Source organism: Buteo buteo, chromosome 24 (genome assembly GCF_964188355.1).
Source record: "Buteo buteo chromosome 24, bButBut1.hap1.1, whole genome shotgun sequence".
Lineage (NCBI taxonomy): Eukaryota > Metazoa > Chordata > Aves > Accipitriformes > Accipitridae > Buteo > Buteo buteo.
The window spans coordinates 13,444,377-13,462,781 of NC_134194.1; the positions used below are offsets into that span (position 1 = coordinate 13,444,377).

Genomic DNA, 18,405 nt, shown 5'->3' on the forward strand with positions numbered 1-18,405 from the left:
GCACCTGTGCGCGGCCCCCGCCGGAGGACGGGGGGAGCCCCGGCCCGGGGGGCGTGAGGGCAAACCAGCAACAGCCCGGCACGGCTGGCGGGGGTCTGCGGCCTTTGGTTGTCTTCCTGGCTGGGCCGGGGAGGGGAGCGCAGGGAAAAGCGCCGGGGGAAACGGAACGCGAGGCTTCTCCCCGGAACGAAGGCGCCGAATACCCAATAAATACCCTCAGGATTAACGGAGGAGATGGACTTTTTCTTCGGTTTAGGGTTCCCAGTACAGGATGCCTTATCTAAAGCTGCCCGAAACCTGCAGATAGAAGCGCTCACCTACGTCTGAGCGTGAGGTTTGGCAGGAGCACAGCTCCCTTTCGGGCCACACGTCAAGGTTTCCCGCTCACGGTGCCAAGGAGGCAGCTCTGTCCTCTGCCGGAGTACACGCTGCCCCCCGTTCTCCATACTGCAGGCATAACCCGTATCTCATGCCTTCGGGACGGGTCCCATCCTTATTACGCAGCAGTGCACAGCACCGGCTATAGCGGGACCCTGACGTGCTGCCACGCAACTCGGCGGTTCGTGGTTTGACACGGGAGCTCACCCCGTCTCGAAGCGTTAGGCAGGTTATCGGTCACTGCTGCGCCCTGGGAACCCAAGGACCCTCATCCTTTCCAAGTTTTGTGCCCAAAGAGCCCACGAAACCATCAGGCACCACGTAGCTTTATTTCCAGGCCTTTGAGGGCCGTGTTTATAGTCCAGTGGATATTTCAGCACATGGAACTGAAATCTTTCAACAAGTGTCTCTCAGCACTCTGCTTCAACAATTCCAGGAGCCAAAAAAAAAAAAAAAAACAAACCCACCACACAACCTGTTTTATACCCAAATCGCGCTGTTGAGCCGTTAAGGATGAAGAATTTTCATAAGGAAGTTTACCAGTCCTAGCAATGGCTTTCCCATTTAAAGAACTAAATGTCATTTTTAGAATTAGGGTGGTTTGGTTTTTGGGTTTTTTTTGTGTTTTTTTTTTTTTTTTTTTAAATAATTGCCAGTCATTCTGCACTCAAATTTGCAAAAGAACCTCCTAAAAACGTTTGCTCCTCGGTTGGTTTCTTAAAAGGAAAGGAACAACAAAAATCTGCCTGCTTCTGTCAAAATAAATATTTTGATTTTAGCATTCCTGGGAAAATATTTTTGTGATCAAAGAAAGCTGTTGACCAAATCTTCTGGGGAAAACATACCCCAGTTGTTTATAGTCTGTGTTTGCTGGCTTGTCCCCTGCTATAAAAGAGAAGCAGTGAAGTAAAGTGTCAACAGCTATTAAGCCTACAGATAAAAGCTGCCACCAAGTGTCCATCAGAAATAATTTTCCCCTGTTTTCTTTTAAGTACATCCCAGTATCCCTTGAAGTACTTAGGTCCCTTAAATTTAAGGCAAAGAAAAAAATATCTTGTCTTTTTGCTTAAAACTGAGCACATGCTTAACTATTTTGTTGAATAACAGCCGGAGCATTTCTTTACAATGTAGTCTGTTTGCAGTTCATACAATGATATATTAATTTGCCATAACAGTTTTTATATGCACGTATTATATCAATATAATTCTCAATTTTTTTTCAGTGCAAATCAAACCAATGGTATCATTTGAAAGAAAGAGTATCAGTTCTTTGAAATAAAGTTTCAATGATATGAACATGGTATGGATTTTCAGAAACTCATGTCCATAGCATCTACTGATTTAAAACTCTTGTATTTTCTAAATCTGAATTATTTAAAAAAATCTTGAGATTCCATGTGAAATAGAAAACTGTTCCATATAACGCTGGTTTTAATTTTGCAGCCAAAAGATTTTATTTTTCCAGAATATGGTCCATGTGTTTCACTTGTTCCATCTGAAAATAAATTAAGTGTGATGTACCAAAAGTTTCCTTCAGTAACTGCATTGATATTAACAATGGAAAGAAATAATGAATAAGGTTCTCCTTTCTGTAGCATGGCTGTTAGCAAGGCTCAAATAGACTGCCCTGTTGATTTAAAAAAAACACCCAAGCAACAGTGTCTTTGATATTATAAAATATTCACAGTAACAAATCAGAGAGCGCAGTAGTTCTGGATTTGATAAGAGCTCAGACATAGCCTTGAACCTTGGAATTGCTTTCTTTTGAAGGAGGGAGTGCCAGCAAGGCCATGGACATAAAACACGGAATCCAGTACTCTTCCATCTGATAGTCAAATGAACAACATACAGACATTATCATTAACACATTGATATTGTAAAAATTGACTGCAGCTGCAGTGTCTCTTTTTCCATCCAAATGGGATCATTCAAATCCTCATCAGGTTCTGATATAATGGGTAAAGTTTGGGTTAAAATACAGGCTTTAGCCACAACAGAACTGTGTTGATTTAATTTTCAAGTATTTTAAAAGACAGACCAAGAGAGGTAAACATAAAATCCCATATAAATTCCCAAAGTAGGTTTGCATAGGGTTTATATTAACTTTGAGAATTTTTATGTTACTCTTTCATCATTAGCAAGTCATGGCTGGGTAAGGCACAGATACAGAGTTACTAAAACTTCACTGATACATGTTGAGTTTGTAAGTAAATGAAATGGTTAATGTTGAGGGGGTTTTTTTCCCCTTAAAAAAAATCAGTTTAACTAAGCAAGTTAACATCTTTACCACTAGTGCTACCATTCTGAGTGCTGGGTCAATAACATTGCTTTTAGGCAACAAGCTATCTGAAGATAGCTGAAGGCACAAACCACAAAGTGACCAAAAATTGGCTCAGGCAACCTGTATCTTACCTGCCAGCACGAAGGGCTCGGAGGAGGCAGGGGCTCAGCTGGGGAAGCAATGCGGTGGAAACTCTGGCAAAGAGACAGCACCAAGGGCAGGGAGAGGCTGTACCTGTGTCAGCAAGGAGCTGGGCTGCTTTTCTTTGAGCTTGAGTGGAAAAAACGGGCTTTTTAGCCAAGTCTCAGCTATAACACAGGCAGCACCTGCTGGTGCCTGTGCTCCTGCCAGGGAGGCTGTGTGTGTCAGGAAGACGTGAAAAAGCCTCTTGTTCGCTCCTCTATCCCTCACAACCTCACCTGCTCCTGGAGGTGGAGAGGAGTTTCCCTCACACCCAACAAGGATGCCAGTTCAAACAGGGACCACCTCGCACCTACACGAGGCCCAACACCTCCCCCAGGGCTTCTCCCCCCCCAGGTGAGCAGCCCAACTTGTTGCTACCCAGGTGCCTCCCATTTCACCAGGATCCCAAAGCTAGATTGGCTCAGCAACAGCTGAGCCCTAATTTAAGCCAATTTGAGTACTTTCACACAGTGTAATGCTTTCCTGTTGATGAGGAGGAAGAGCTTTGTCAACTCTGGTTCTCTGTCTGTCCACACCTTCCACTGCCCTGCCTGCATGGTTCCTCTGTCACTTTTCATGCATTTTTGTTATCTGATCTACCATACTGAACCTAGTTTTTCTACTGCGTGAGTTTTCTGCAGTTTTAGAGAGTGATGTTGGTTCACAGAGGGATCTGAAGCCAGTACAAAGCAAGGAGGTGCAGCCCTGACCAGCAAGAGGTAAGTGGGGCCTCTTCCTTCAGCAGTGTTAAAATGGGATGATGTGATTTGTGGAATTGTGCCCAAATCTGGCTTGTCCTGTGCCCTCCAAGAGCTAGCACCGATGGGGCTGGGTAGCGAGAGCCTGATCCAGCAAAAAAATGCACAGGGGAAGATCCTGTAAGCTGTGTGGAGCTGTACCCTCGCTTTACTGACTTAGTTGGATCAGGTTTAACACAGAACCATTAGCAAGCTGGTCAGAGGTGTGGAAGGTCTGTGCCCTTGCAGAAGGCTGCATCTTTCCATGTGGGGTTCATGGGTTTGGAGACCTGCAACCTGCTTTCCTCTGCTGTTGGTAGACGCAAGCTATGAATGACTTCTTGGCTTTTTTAAGGACAGTGTTATAGGATTAGGACTGTTCTTAGGAGCTGTAATTATTAAGCCTGGCTGGCTTGTAAGAAGGGCTTTACCCCCAGTAAGCTGCTGTTGGGTGTGTATCCATGCCAGACTAAGCCTGCGACAGTGCAAGGAAAGAACAATATTACAGATAGTGTTCTAGCGTTTAAGGAAAACACTGCTGGGCTTCCGTGTAGCTTGAAAAGGCTGTTCTACTCAAAGGCTTTTAAATGGTTGCAGTTCCTAGCTTTCTGCTGATGCTCAGTGGGTTGAACTGGGATGCTCGTGCCTTACCTTGGGGCACTGAGAGCCCCCAGGGGAGGCTCATGGGCCCGTTGCTGCCCAGCAGCCTGAATTATCTGAGCTTCATGCCCAAGAACCGGCTCCATGCACAAGCCAACCCCCCTCCCCTGAATTTCCCCTTCAAGCACACCACCCCCTCATCCCTGCTCCTTCCTGGTCTGAGCACTCATTTTCTTGTTCCTCCTCTCAGCCAGTGGTTTACATGGAAACTAGAAACTCTGTGAACATACCCTTCCTTGTAGAGGTCTGTCACTTCTCGACCTGCCCGTCAAGCACCCGGAGGACATGGCCTCTCCTGCACACAGTGGCTGAAAAGCGCAGGGAGGAATGACGGGGCCGTTACGGTGGTCACAGCAGCGCTGGAGTGGGGCACGGGGAGCTGCGGGTCACGGACTTGTGCTGTCCTGGTGTAACTCTGCAGTTTCTACTGTTGGACCTGGCTTGTTTCAAGTGCAGAAATGGCCCTTGGCAGTGGGAAGGGGCTGTGGCTGCCAGGAGGCAGGACAGCAGGGACGGCGCAGAGAGCTGCCAGCAGCCATGCGGCCCCCAGGGCTGTGTAATGTTATCGTGGGCCTGCCATGACACGGTCTTCAGGGACGTGGTGCTGCTTGGCGAGGCAGTGTTGACAAAACCTGGAAGAAGAGGAAAAAAAAGACTTGCCCCCACTTTTTTTTTTTTTTTTTTAAGCATTGGGGTGCTGACTGTTGGGTGTTAACTGGTGTAACTGAGGGCAGGCTCACCTGGGAAGCAGGGCAAACCAGGGTGACTGGTAAATGCACCTGGATTCTCCTTAGTCCCCCAGAAGGAAGATGCGATTGAGACTTGAAGGCGCTGCTCTGCTTGGGTGAGTGCTGAAGCTCAGCAGCGCCAGGCGCTCAGGGCTGCGCCGGGCTCATGGGCTGCACAGGGGAGGTGCTGCCTTCCCTTTATTTCCAGCTGCGACATCGCTTCCTTACTTTCCAGACAGCCTGTGTACATTGAGTCCACAGTTAATGTTAATTTTCTAGAGTGAAAATATTTTTTGATGGTTATTTTTTCTTTTCATTGTTAGCATTGAAATGTATGGTTTTAAAATAAAACAAAACAAAAATGAAAAGCAAACAGAAAAAGCCAACTTTGAGATCCTTTTGAGTAGATGAGCCCTAAAGGGAGGAGGAGAAGGGCTTTGGGAGGCTGAGTTAAAGGGTCAGAAGCTGCAGCAGGCAGGAAGACTTGTCCTTGGGCTCATCCCGTGCTGAGTGCTTCCCACCCTGCTGATGGTTGTGCAGAGCGCTCAGAGAGTGTGAAATCACAGCTTTGCCTGAGCTGGAAGTGCGCTGCTGCGTAGCATTGGGGGTGGATGTGGGAGAGAGAAGGCTGCGTGGGAGTGGAGACAAGCTCCTCTGGCAGAGAAACCTTCCTCTGCCTTGTAGGGGACCTGGGCAGGTACATGTGTTCACAGCCAGGTCTGTGCTGGTCTTTAATGAGCCATAAGCTGAGCCCGCTGAGCCTTTTCTCTGTCGCTGACTGAACACTGAAGGTGGGTGCTCCTGCCTTGCCTTGCCTCCCTGCCCTGGCACGCTGGATGTGCCGGAGGGATTCGCTTGTGCCCAAATGTGGTGCAAAGGGCAGCCCTGACACTTGCTGTGAAGGAGGATGCTGCAGCGTAACAGGTCTTGTGTGAGGGTGGCAGATGTGGATGGAATCCTGTTCAGCCAGGACATTCCTCCTTCCTTCCTGATGGCATCTGCCCGTGTGCTCACCCAGCTACCACCGTTCCCAGCTCTTCTCCCACCATGCCAGAGGTGCGGGCATCTGCCTGGGCTGGGGTGAGCAGCCTGCGTGGGAGTGATGGTCTCTTGAGACAGCTTGGCTGTGAAAACCAGAGCTCTTTATCTGGTGGTTTTCCAGAAACGTTGTGCTTCTGGAATAAAGAGACTTTATGTAAATCTCAGTTGCAGTTTAAAAACAAAGTAAATAACTGCTTGGCTGGAGGACAATGGCAGCACAAACCAAAACGCAGCCTGAAGATGCAGGAGCGAGCTGGAATGTGTTATTTTTAAAATCCTCTGAAGCCTGAGCCAGTCATTTTGAGTTTTGTGGAGGGTTCTTACCCCCTTTTAGTACTTCAGTGATTGGCCCTGTAGTGACCCAGACACACTTGTACCTTGCCAGCTGCCCTTCCCTCCCTCTTCTCCTGGGTGAGGCAGGAGGAGGAGAGCCCACAGCTGCTTGAGATGATTCTTCTTGCAAGACTAGACTGAGTGGAGACATTTTGTTCAGCATGCAAGTTGCTCTTAAGGCCTCATAAGAGGAAATTCATCATTTTCAGAGGAACCTGTGCAAGAGGAACCCACGTGTATCACTTCAAGCACTCATGTCTTTAAATTACTTCAGCCCAATGGGAGGTTAAACAATCTGGAGAAGCTGTTCCTCTCCCTCTTGCCTGCTACATTTTATTCGTTTGGGTTTTCCATTGCTCGGAGTCCTGTATGGCAGCAGATGCCCGAGGTGGGGTCTGAGCTGCGTGGCGCAGAGGCCAGCACCGTGACCTGCTGGGGCGGCTGGGGCAGGTCCCGAGGGAGGACGGGAACAGGCTGGAGCCAGCGGTCCTGTGCTGCTCCTGCGGGAAGGACCGGCTAGCCCCAAACTGAGAGCAAGCACTATCGCGCTGAGCACTCAGCGGGGGTCGGTGGTTCTCTTTATAATTTGCATTTTGATATTCCAGACTTTAAAGACTCGTTTGCAGGTTTTCCTTTTCACTAGAATAAAAAGGACGCTATGCCAGACAGTTAAAAACTTCCCTTGCTTCTCATCTGGGGAAACCAGCTCATGTGCCCCTGAGAGGGCTGACAGTGGGAGGAAATGCTGCCTGCTGGGGCCTTCCCTGGAGATAACAAGGGAAGACTGAGCTGATCTAATTCCTCACTGCTGCTTCCTCTCCACCCTCCTCTTCTCAGGCTTATTCCCTGTGAAGCTCTCCCATCCCCTCCCAGCTCTGGTACCTGCCTGGTGCCAAGTGGATTCTGCTCGTAAAATCATTGGAGAACTAACCCGAGTACAAATAAAACCCAAACAATAAAAAAAGAACCCCCCCAAAATACCCACTTTTGGGGCTGAGTAATGCACTGAATCAAGGGGAAAAAACTGAGGAGGGCAGCCAGGTCTCTGTCTTCTGGCAGCAGTGGGCTGTGAGCGCTACTGGATTAATTAAAGCTGTACTATGTAATTTCCCTTTTGGGTGCAGCACAGCTGGGTGGTGGTGTGGAGACGCAATACCCTCCCACGTGTCCCACCGCCTCCCTTGCGCTGCCCCTGACACGTACAGTTGCTGGAGGACCTGCGTCAGGTAGAGACCTGCGTGCAACTCGGGCCAGCCAAAAAGCAGTTATTGTCCCCGCTGGGCTCCTGGGCTGTCCGGGTGGGACTGAGGGGGAAATGCAATGCTTGAACTGCTGCTGCCCTTGAGAAGCCGCCTGCAAATGCACCCCAGCACACCCTGAATGAGAGAGATTTGGAACAAAATATATTATCTGAGCAACCACTGTCAGGGAAAGGACATCTGGGTGAGCAGCTTTGGGGGAATGGACAGATCCTATTCTTCTACCTTGCAGGTTTTCTTGCACAGAGAGCAGAAAATTCTGTGCATTTCCCAACTTGCTGGGCCGGGAAGGGAGAAATACTCCTGTTGCACCAGCCCTACAAAATCCATCACTAAATCCAACAGTGTCTGTGGAATCTGTAACACGGTTTTGAAATACCTTCCAGGAAATCACTTTTATAAATATCAAGACTATTCTTGATGTACTAGCAGTACTTTTGTTCAGCTTTATTTTATAAAATGTATTTGAAAAGATTTTTGTAAGATACAACACAATTACTGCAGTTCATGAAAATCACACAAATATTTTTGACTTGTAAAAGTAAGATTGGAAAAAAAACCCACAACTTTGTTCTTGTGGGATATCCCTTCAATGCCTAAATATGAGGATTAGAGGAGCTAGAAGTTCATGAGAGTTTTCACCAAGTGATAAAGGAGATGAGAAATATGACTGGAAACCAAGAAGATGTATCTGACAGCGAGGGAGAGACTCCTTCCATCTGGCTCCTGAGACCGAGACCTCTGTGTTACAGGAGCATTGGACACCCTGGGGCAAGGTAGCTGGACTGAGAGGCTTTATAGCAGGAGAACTCTTTGCTCTGGTAATAGCAAACCATTTTGGAGCATGTCGCTGTATTAGCTGATACAGAGGAGGAAAAAAAAAATTGCTAAGCTCCGCTTAGCAAAAGCAAAAAGCTTAGCTGAGCAGAAGTTCAGCTTTTGAGTTTTCTGGGTTTTTTTCCATACAGTTCAGAACCAAACCACTGATTTTGGAGCATCTGTAATATTTGACATACAACATCAAAAAAGCAAAGTAGCATTTAAGCTATAGTCTAGCTGTAGCATTAAGCCCTTGAGGAGGATCTCAGCAGCAGCACAAGTATAAGTTGGTGAGGGGCCTGGAGCACAAGTCTTATGAGGAGCAGCTGAGGGAGCTGGGGTTGTTTAGGCTGGAGAAAAGGAGGCTGAGGGGAGACCTGATTGCTCTCTACAGCCACCTGAAAGGAGCTTGTAGCGAGGTGGGTGTTGGTCTCTTCTGTCGGGTGGCTGGAGATAGGACAAGAGGAAATGGCCTCAAGTTGCGGCAAGGGAGGTTTAGACATTGGGAAAAATTTCTTTACTGAAAGGGTTGTCAGGCATTGGAACAGGCTGCCCAGGGAAGTGGTTGAGTCACCATCCCTGGAGGTATTAAAAAAGCATGTAGATGAGGCACTTCAGGACATGGTTTAGGGGGTATGGTTGATGGTTGGACTCAATGATCTTAAAGGTCTTTTCCAACCTAAATGATTCTATGATTCTATCTTCTTCCAGCAAAAGCTGCCAGGGATGACGGAAGGGGGTTATTAATGAATCTGTTTCTGGAGTGAAGTTTTATGCTGTCTTTGACAGTTGAGTCTTATCTGTAAAGTTCATCTTCCACCATGGCTTGGAGGCCCACAGGTATTTGGCTTGTGCAGTCCAGTTTAGGCTCTGGTCGTTACCAACGCTTGTCTGAAACCAGATGCAGGACTCCAGCGCTGGTATATCGAGGCTGAAATCTGAGAAATGCCAGTGGTGCTCAGTGCAACAGCTCGTGTCTTACGAGTCGTCTTACCTTTAACCTTTGAAGTGAGATCTCTCTTTTGTGTCATTTCCTATTTAGACCAGATGCCTTTGCTTATTAGTGCTGCTTTGATGAGGCTGAGAGCTACTCTTATAACTTTAGCTGACAGCTTTCTGACTCTTAAGTAGCTGGTAAAGTGTAACTCTGTATTAACAAGGATTATACTATTATGGGGTGTAGAGGGAGGAGACGCAGTGATACCATCTCCAGCATCAGTGGCACTTCTGAGCCCAGCTTTCAGGCAATGGTTGTTGGTTTCCATGCTTTAGAATAATAATATAATAATCAAAGCATTCTGCACCAGTATTTGAGTTACATGTCCATGGTGTGTTGAATCACCAGGGAAAACATAATGGGTGGCTTTGAGATTTAGAAATTCATGAGGCTGCTTAAAAGTGAGTCCTGCTGGTCCTGGTACCCTGTGGACTAGTTGATGACATCAAGTAGATATCTAAATAGCCAATACAGGCTGTTAGCGCCAAAAATGTGGAATCGTATGATAATCCCACACATGTCCATGTACAGGCTACACTTTGCTGGACTGAGGTCTCATGCATTTCCTATTTTTTCCCACAGGCTAGTTTCTCATCCTATATTTCATTGAGATAATCTTGATCAGGATATATCAGGAAGCCAGTAAATAAACTGTCTGTCCAATAGGGATCATAAAAGAGCCCATTTTGTTCTGAGTAAAAGATCTGCAGCCATACCTCATCCTCTTGCTTCAGAGAAAGGATGGTTGATCCAGAGGCAACGTCATGGTTCCCAGTGTTGGCATCAAAAGTCTTGATCCGGTACTGTCCGTTGTGGACCAAGCCAATGGCCAAATGTTTGTTGGCCAAAGTGATATCATAAGTGAAGTAGTAAATACCTGGGATGCTGCATATAAATTTCCCGCTGGAAGCATTGTAATGTCCTCCCTCGTTCATCAGGATCCTGTCAAATTTGATGGGCAGCCTTTCCCTTGGGTAGCTCTTTGAGACTGCCACAGAGAAGGCAGATTTGGCTTTGTTGGCATTACAGGTGCAGGGTCCTGGCATCCCGGTCTCGCCCTTGTTCCCTTTGGGCCCTTTCTTTCCCGGTGCCCCGTTTTTCCCAGGATTACCCTTTAAACCCTTGGGCCCTCGTGGGCCTGCCTTGCCAATAGCTCCTGCTTTCCCCTTTGGTCCTGGCTTGCCAGGGTTTCCTGTTCTGCCTTGTAGACCTAGAAGACAAATAACCTTGTAAATTTTTCAGTGAAAGAGATGATTTGGCAAGTGTAAAGGGGTTGTATCATTGCAGCAGTATATTTTCATTTAGGAGGAAAACATTGCTGGTGAGAATCCCGATGAAATACCACCTGGGGCTGGACATCTGTCAGGACTGACTAACTCTGTCAGGTAGGTAGTTGGCATGATAACAATGGGACGTGGGAGCAGGACAGTCTGTCCCTTTTAAGGACCAAAAGGCTGGTTCAATTAGCTGGCTCACTTGAGAAAAAGAAGTAATTAATTATAAAGCTAGCCAAGAGCAAGCTTTAAATGTTTGGTTTTTTTCAGGAGTGGGACAGGTTTGTGAAGCTTTTGGAACCTTGCTTTGAGCAGATGGGAGTACTTTTAATCTCCTGTCTCATTTTTTTTTTTCACAGTTAACGTGAAACTGTTGTTTAAAAAAAAATAATAAATTCAAGGTGCAGTAAGAATCCCACTCTAGCTAGGGGATGAATCAGTCGTGAACCAGAAGACACCTGATACAGGGACTGCCTTGAGGTGGGAAGCGATTTGGGATGTTACAGTGATGCCAAAACCACTGATTAGTGCTGATTGCAGCAGTGTCTGATACAAGACAAATTCATGGGGATTTATACCCCATCTCTTGACCTGCTGGAGCATATTTAAATGCAGCTGTGGTTGAAAACCTGTTCTCCAGATTCCCTGGTTTGGGGGTAGGAGAAGAGAGTAAATTGCGGCTTTGGCATGCTGGTGTTATGCTGAATCAGGAGTGCACTCTAGTGTGGCAATGGGAAATCACTGTTTTCTCACTGTAGCTGGTCTTGATACTTGCTGACTGTAAGGCTGGATCTAAAGGACAGCCCCACCTCAGGATTAAAGAAAGGTTGTTTGCTTTGGTTTAGATTAAGCATGGTCAGAACAGTGCCTCTCACCCAGCTAGAGCGCTCCAGGGAGCAAGTACTTAATTTTTTCACCTGTTTTGCTTGAGAGCAGGAGTCGGAGACCACCGCTTTGTCTCGTCTAGACAGCATATATCAGAATAGGGCAAATCTCACTTCATAACAAAATGAAGCCAATAGGAATTGCATAAAGCAAGATGCTATCAGCAAATAATGTGAGTCTGAACCCTCCTGGCGGGAGCTGACAATTGTGAGATGTTGGAGGAGGGAGAGTGGAAATTTCTAGAAGAGTTTCCTATGAGATGTCATCTGTCTTGGGGCTCCGATTTGGGGTGACAGGTTGCTGTTAACTGGGCTGTTGCACTATTGCTTTTACATTTTACCCCTGTGTTACGAAGCACTTGTCTCTTACCTTCATCGCCGTGCTCGCCTTTATCCCCATCCTTGCCATCCTTGCCATCTTTGCCCGGGAATCCCATCCTGCCCACCGTCCCTGGAGCCCCGGGTGCGCCAGGGGGGCCGGGTGGCCCGGGGGGTCCGGGCAGGCTGCACGCCAGCTGGGGACCTTCCTGCAGCGTTCCCTTGGCAAAACCCCCGAGGATGTGGTTTGCCACACAGGGCACAGTCCAGAGGAGGAGGACAGCGGAGATCATGGCGCAGCCTGTAAAAAGGAGACGGGACGTGGCTGTTATGTGTGGTAGCTGGCACGTGTGGGTACGGCTGTGTCCCCTCCGTTGGGACGGTTTATTGTGTAGACTTTCATGAAAATGGGAGGTAATTGGGCTTTTTTTGACAGGGTGGGGAAGCTGATTTGGTGTGACATGAATTCAAGGATTTGGTTCATGGAATTTTCTGGGTCTGACCAATACTGTTTTCAAACTCGCTCTTCTCTAAGTCTGTATCTGCGGCCATCCATCGTTTTGTTTGTTCCCTGGGCCTCCCTTCCCCTGAAACACAAGTAGCGGTGGCAGAGGGGTGCAGAAAGCAGCCGCTCGGGACTACCAGAGCGGAGGAAGGAGAAAGGGTTTTGGTGTAAACTTCCCCAGTAAGACCTGCCCTGCAGCTGGGTCAGTGGGATTTCTTACCAAGCACAAAACCCATCGTGTGATGCAGGGCTGATGTTAGAAGATGGGCTTGTGGAGGTTTTGGGCCGAGGCAGTCCTTACTGCATTTTGTCTGCCAGTATGAATTGAGCCTCTTGGCTAGGTGAGACTGTCCCGTTCCTCACTGCAGCTCGGCCGCGCGGCACTGCACAACCTGCAGCCGAATCTGCAGCCGAATCTGCAGCCAAATCACTGGCCAAGTCTCTGGCTCAGTGTCGGGGTGCAGCCCCCCCCCCGCAGCCGTCACCAGCCCTGCTGCTGGCGGTTTTCTAACCTCTTGCCGTGCTGACCTGCCTCTCTGGGGGGGCAATAGCTCAGTCTTTATGTTTGTTTCTAACATTCACCTTGGAAAGATAGGTAACTGTTACAACCCCGGCAGTCTCCTGGCTCTGTAAAGCGAGCCATTGCTTTAAGTATAGCAAACCTCAAGGGCTTTTTTTTGGAGCATCCCAGGCTCTGCCTTCATTCACGACAGGAGGCTGAGCCTCCTGGGCTTGTCTTATTCCACTCCTGACTGGGGAGATACTGATAGAAGATAATTTCTGGAATAAAGCTATTTCCATGAACCTGCTAATGATACAGAGCAGTTATTATACGTAAAATATCCCTCTGGATGTCTGCACGTTGTGCTGTTTGCAAATAGCTATGCTCCATGTGCAACTCCTAAGTAACTCCACCGCATCTTGAAATAGTGCTTAGATGTATCAGCAGCTTAGAGAAGATGCTCAAAATCAGGCTGACCGACAAATCCCACCTCCATGCATGACCCACTCAAGACTGTGGGTATTAGAAGCATTTAAAATGGGTTCTACACATAGTTACTTATATAGTAGAAAAGAGAATTTCCCCTATGGGATCAGTTTCTGACTACCCATGGGTAAAGGTGCTCCTGCCATCCCCTCCCCAGAACAGAAGGCCTCCCCATGCCTGGGCTGAGGATTTTTTCCTCCCTTTGCTCTGCCAGTGAAGGAGGTTATGGCCATGGCCACCAGCTCCCCAGCAGCTCCCTGGTGGGCACTGACCATGGGCTGAGGGGACACGCTGATGGAGTCGGGCTCTTCCCAGCTGTATGAATATGGGAACAAGCTGGCGGGGGGATGAAAGGCATCCCCTGGCCCAATTTCTTTCTTTCAGCTTCTGTAGCTGGAGTAGCCCTTGGAGAAATGAGACGAGAAGCCTGAAACTGCCCCATACAAATCTGTGCTGGTTCATTGTTTGTTCGCTAGCTCTTTGATTAGGAGAGATCAATCTAAAGCCAAAGGATTTTTTAAAATTTTTTTTTTTTAAAGGAATTAGCCATGTATCACTTTGATACAACTCCTACCCCCAGGCTAAGAGGTGCCCACCCTTATCTGATGGAAAAGACTCCTATGAAATTTAGTCTTTTCTCTTATTACAGCTACCTCTGATGGTAGGGGGTTACAGGTTTTACAAGAATCATCTGTTTGCATGGGCTTTCTTGTCACATCCTGAAGTCCTGCTAATGAAATACAGAATATAAGTGAGAATTGAAAAGCAAACAAACTGCCTTTCACATATTTCTTCAAGCTTTGGTGCTGAAGAAAATTTGTAGTTAAACACAGATGCAATAGAAGATGAGCTGGGACATCCCAGACCTTTCAATCTGTCAATGGCCTTTTGGTCAGGCAAGGTCCTGCTTGACATTAACTTGAATACCAGGAGGCTTTAGCATCTCCCCAGTAGTGTTATGTTTAACTCGTGCACTGGAAATAAGATGGTTAAAGTACTGTATAAATTTCACGTTGGCCTTAGCACTCTCATCCTGGTATTGGCTCCTGAAGGGGGTGGAAATGCATATTACATGCTCTAAATCCAGCGAGCAATATGCTACATATCAATGCTGGGTGGGAGCCCCCCAGTTCTGTGATATGTATAATTAAGAACACGCAGAGGAGTGGGAAATGCAAAACTGATCTCCGGGCTGGATTTGGCTACTAAGCCATTTTGTTCTTCAGCTCTCTTTTGATTTTCTTATATCTAAGTTTATTTGCTGCTGGTGAAAGTTGTCAGTTTAACGGCCTTGTGAGACAGAAATCACCAACAAGTATTAATGTGAACAGTTGAATAAAGGCTTCTCAGTTTGCGGAAAGGGAAACAAAATGTTAACATGCCTGCGGAGTGGGGAGATCCCGAGGAAAGCTACATCCCTGCTTCCCAGTAACCACAGAAGAAAAGTGAGAGGTGTCTGGAGCTCGATGACACTAATAAGTTGTGGCAAGGAAAAATGTCATTGGGGAGCATAACCTGGAAAAAAGCTGGAACTGCTTCATGTAGAGAAGAAACTGGCAAGCGGGAGCACAGGGTAGGAGGGCAGCTCCTTCTCTTAAAGTTTCTTACCATAAGTACTTCTATTACCTTCAGACAACCCAGCTAGTTGACCTGATGGCATAAAAAATGGCAAACAGAAAATACCCCGAGGCTGGGAGGTTAGTAGTGCTGGTACTTGGATAGGCGGGCAATATTCTGCTACCTGGAGCCATGCTCTGGCACAGCTCCTGAGTCGGTGTTAATTAACAGCTCCACAAGAACATTTCATCCCACATCACAGCAGTGCGTGTGGGATGCAAAGCACAGTCACATTCACAAGAGGTTCTATAAATAACCTCTTAAAGAAATCTCTTTGAAAGAAAACAAACCTCATGCTGTTCCACCTTAAAAGGAAAATTGCTTCTCGATGTAGAACGTATGATGAGCTCCAAAAAGCAAATTGGAAACAGATCAGCATCTTTCCTCTTCACAGTACGGGCGGCAGGCCTGGCACTGGAGGCCATGCAGCACGGTTTCAGCTGAGGTCTTACTTTTCTAATGACATTTTAATTAATGTCTTTGGTAATAGGGGTTTGGAGACTTTTTGGTCATGACCGATGCCTGTTGTGCGGGAGTGTGCACTGTGCCCAGGGGGTTATGAGAGCTGAAACGTGGTGGAGGACTGCTTAGAGAGGAGAGGAGAGGAGATCTTCCATCGTCTGACTGAGCGTGGCTGGAGTTTGTACGTGCCACTGAAATGCAAATGTTCGGCTTTTCAGTACCTGGGGAGAGCACACCAGTATCGGGCACTGATTTCAGCACGGGAAGAGAAAGTGGACCAGCTTCACTTAAACAAGGTAGCTCAGGTGTCCGCAGCATAGGCATGGCTGGCCGGGCCCTGAGGTAGCAGGATGAGGCAGACAGGTGGAGTGACACGTGTCAATCAGCTGGGTTTGAGAGGCAATGACGCCCTGTGTCCTTCAGCTGGATCAATGGGAATTGCTGCTGTGGGTCCAATCAGTGTGGTCTGTAAAACTGCGCTGTGGATCCCCACTGGGTAATTTTGGGGAATACTTGTCAGGAAGCAAACCAGGAAGGGGATGATTTGGAAAGTGTTCACTCCTGAAACTTAGAGCTTGAACACACCTTTATAGAAAATACCTCAGGACAAATACAGCAGTAAAGACAGAGCATCTCTGATTTTCAAGCATGGTACATGCAGGGCTGAGCATTTACTGGCTTCTCTCTTCGTAACGAGCCACATGTTTAGGGGCCTTCACTATAATGACATAATAAAATGTAATGAATGACTCAAAGCAAAAATGTGTCTGAAACAGGATGTTTAGACCTTTACGTGACACCCCCTTTCTGTTTTAGGACACTCTGTTGTCAGCCCTTGTCGCTTCGGTGGGTCCTTCTCTTCCTGCTGGAGCTCGGGCCCTTGGCAGAGGCTGCCCCATGTCCTGGGTCTCTCTCCCCGCCGCAGGGACCGGGGAGGGGAGACTGGGGCTCAGCTTCCCTCAGGATCAAGAAAAGCTGGGAGTGGGGGGGCTGCCTGACTCCCCAGCTGCCCTAACCAGCCTGTCTGAAGCGGACACTCACGCTCAGCAGGATTTGAACCCGACCCGTCCATGCTGAAACCCCAGCATCCCATGAACTTCTGTAGCACGTGGAGCATCTGTGCAGGGGGACTGCAAACCCAGGCTCTCCAACAGCTTTTCTGTGCACGCTCCTTGTCGCCGGAGCTACAGCGCATGGCTCTGTCACCGGAGAGCCCCCGTCCCTAGGAGCTGTGTCCCCACGGGGCCCCGTGCAGCTCCCCCGTCCTGACCTGCAGCTCCTGTTTCTGCTGGCCGCTGCAGTGTGGGGTGGGCTTGCTGCTGCCAGAGGCAGGAGCCTGGGGGACACGTCTCTGGCCATGTGTCCCCTCCAGCTTCGGCTGCCACGACATCCCTGCTCCGTGTGGCTCCTGCAAGCCTCTGCGCAACCACCCTCGTCCCAGCCCTGCTGCAGGTGACCTTCCTGAATCGCTCCATAGTTAAGAAGCCAGACTGATTCTACAGACCTATATGCATTTAAAAAGGTGTTTCTGCAAGAAAAGCTTTTGCCCCTAAGAGTGAGCCCCAGGCGCGAAGGATCGGTTGTACTTTCTGGTGCTCACAGGGCAGCTGGGCTGAACTCACGTCAGAGGGAAAATCCCTGAGGGTTTGCCAGACGTGGGGTGGTTTGTTGGCACATGCGGTGGCCGGACGGTGATTTTTGGCCAGGGAAGCCGTCCTGTGCCATGCGGTGGTGGCGTGTGCCCACCCACAGGGAGGAAAAGTGCAGTGGGGGAGAGAAGAGAAGAGAAGAGAGAGTCTGGGGGCAATTGCTGCTCGGAGGGAGGGAGGAGCGGGACGGTCTGATAGCCCAAGAGGGGACCCAGCAGCAAATGAACAACCATGACTTTCTACTCTGTTTACTTTCAATATTCGAGGCTTTCTGAAACAAAACAACCATCTTCCTGCTTCACAATTTCCCAGCATACCTCAAGGCTTCTTAATTAGTCTTCAAAATAATCATTATCCCCGTGAGCCTAATTCTCAGCTCTGGTGGTTGCCCTGCAGAGTCCCCAGGGCACAAGGAACCCATGGGAGCGTGGGGCTGATTGAGATAAAATAAGGTGTGCCGCCGGTGACAGCAGCTGAAATGGATGTATTTCATTTCTGATATAAGCCAGTGAAGTAGTTTATACCAGATATGAGTTTGATCTGCTATCTGCTATTGCACAAAGCAACATCAAAGGAGATAAAGGAGAGCGATGCATCTTCTGTGCCTGCATCACCATCTCAGCTTTGGGCAGCCAGGGATGCCTGTGGCAAACCTTTCCTAGCCCTGAGCTAAAGCCCTGTTGCCAAAACTGCCGATTGGTACCAGAGCGAAGGGAGAGGCTGTGGTTTCGGCTGTACGAAATGGGTACTCCAGCAGAAGTCTGAGGAATGATTCCTTCCTCGAGTATTTATTTTAACTGGCGACTGTTGCCCTTATGGATTCCTGTGCAGGCGTTGGAAACCTGAGTGCTCAATGATCTAGACCTTATTTGGTAAGTTTTCAAAGTTAAGGTTAAGAGGAGGGAGAAAAAAAAAAAAAGGAAAAGTGAATCTACTCACCACAACTAATCTCTTCAGCGAGATCTTGACAGGCGCTGGAAACCTACACGATTTTAAGCAGATGTTTTGCTGCAGATCGCTGTCACACGCAGAGCCCAAGCCCCGTCCTGCTGCAGCAGCGTCCTTCCCAGAGGTGTGCGATATAGACTTCGGTCCTTTTTTTTGTTAACGTTTTACTCCTTTTTGTGCGGATTGCTAGCTTCCTGCAGCAGCTCCAGGTTTTGGCTCAACGTTGCCAAAGGCATATTTTTATTACTGTGTAATGGGTCTGCGCCTCTTCCTCTGTCACGTGGCACAGGAAGAAATTTTTACGCACATATGGCTGGAAAGCTCTTGATGCTTGGGGAGTTTTT

General features: G+C 48.0%; 1 protein-coding gene across 1 annotated transcript; it reads right to left on the bottom strand.

Annotated features, from left to right (window-relative positions):
- Positions 1-8,006: 8,006 nt before the first annotated feature.
- C1QTNF2 (C1q and TNF related 2) lies at positions 8,007-18,405 on the bottom strand. The gene is made up of 3 exons (XM_075056662.1): positions 18,053-18,405; positions 11,945-12,193; positions 8,007-10,626 (listed from the first exon to the last, which is right to left on the bottom strand). Exons 2-3 carry the CDS (start codon positions 12,183-12,185, stop codon positions 10,013-10,015), a joined length of 855 nt encoding a protein of 284 aa, XP_074912763.1. The 5' UTR covers positions 12,186-12,193; positions 18,053-18,405; the 3' UTR covers positions 8,007-10,012.

Excerpts from the sequence above, each read along its gene's own strand:
- C1QTNF2 (XM_075056662.1), bottom strand. The coding sequence starts at position 12,185 with ATGATCTCCGCTGTCCTCCTCCTCTGGACTGTGCCCTGTGTGGCAAAC. Across the intron at positions 10,627-11,944 it reads AGGCGAGCACGGCGATGAAG|GTCTACAAGGCAGAACAGGA; the intron begins GTAAGAGACAAG and ends TTTGTCTTCTAG.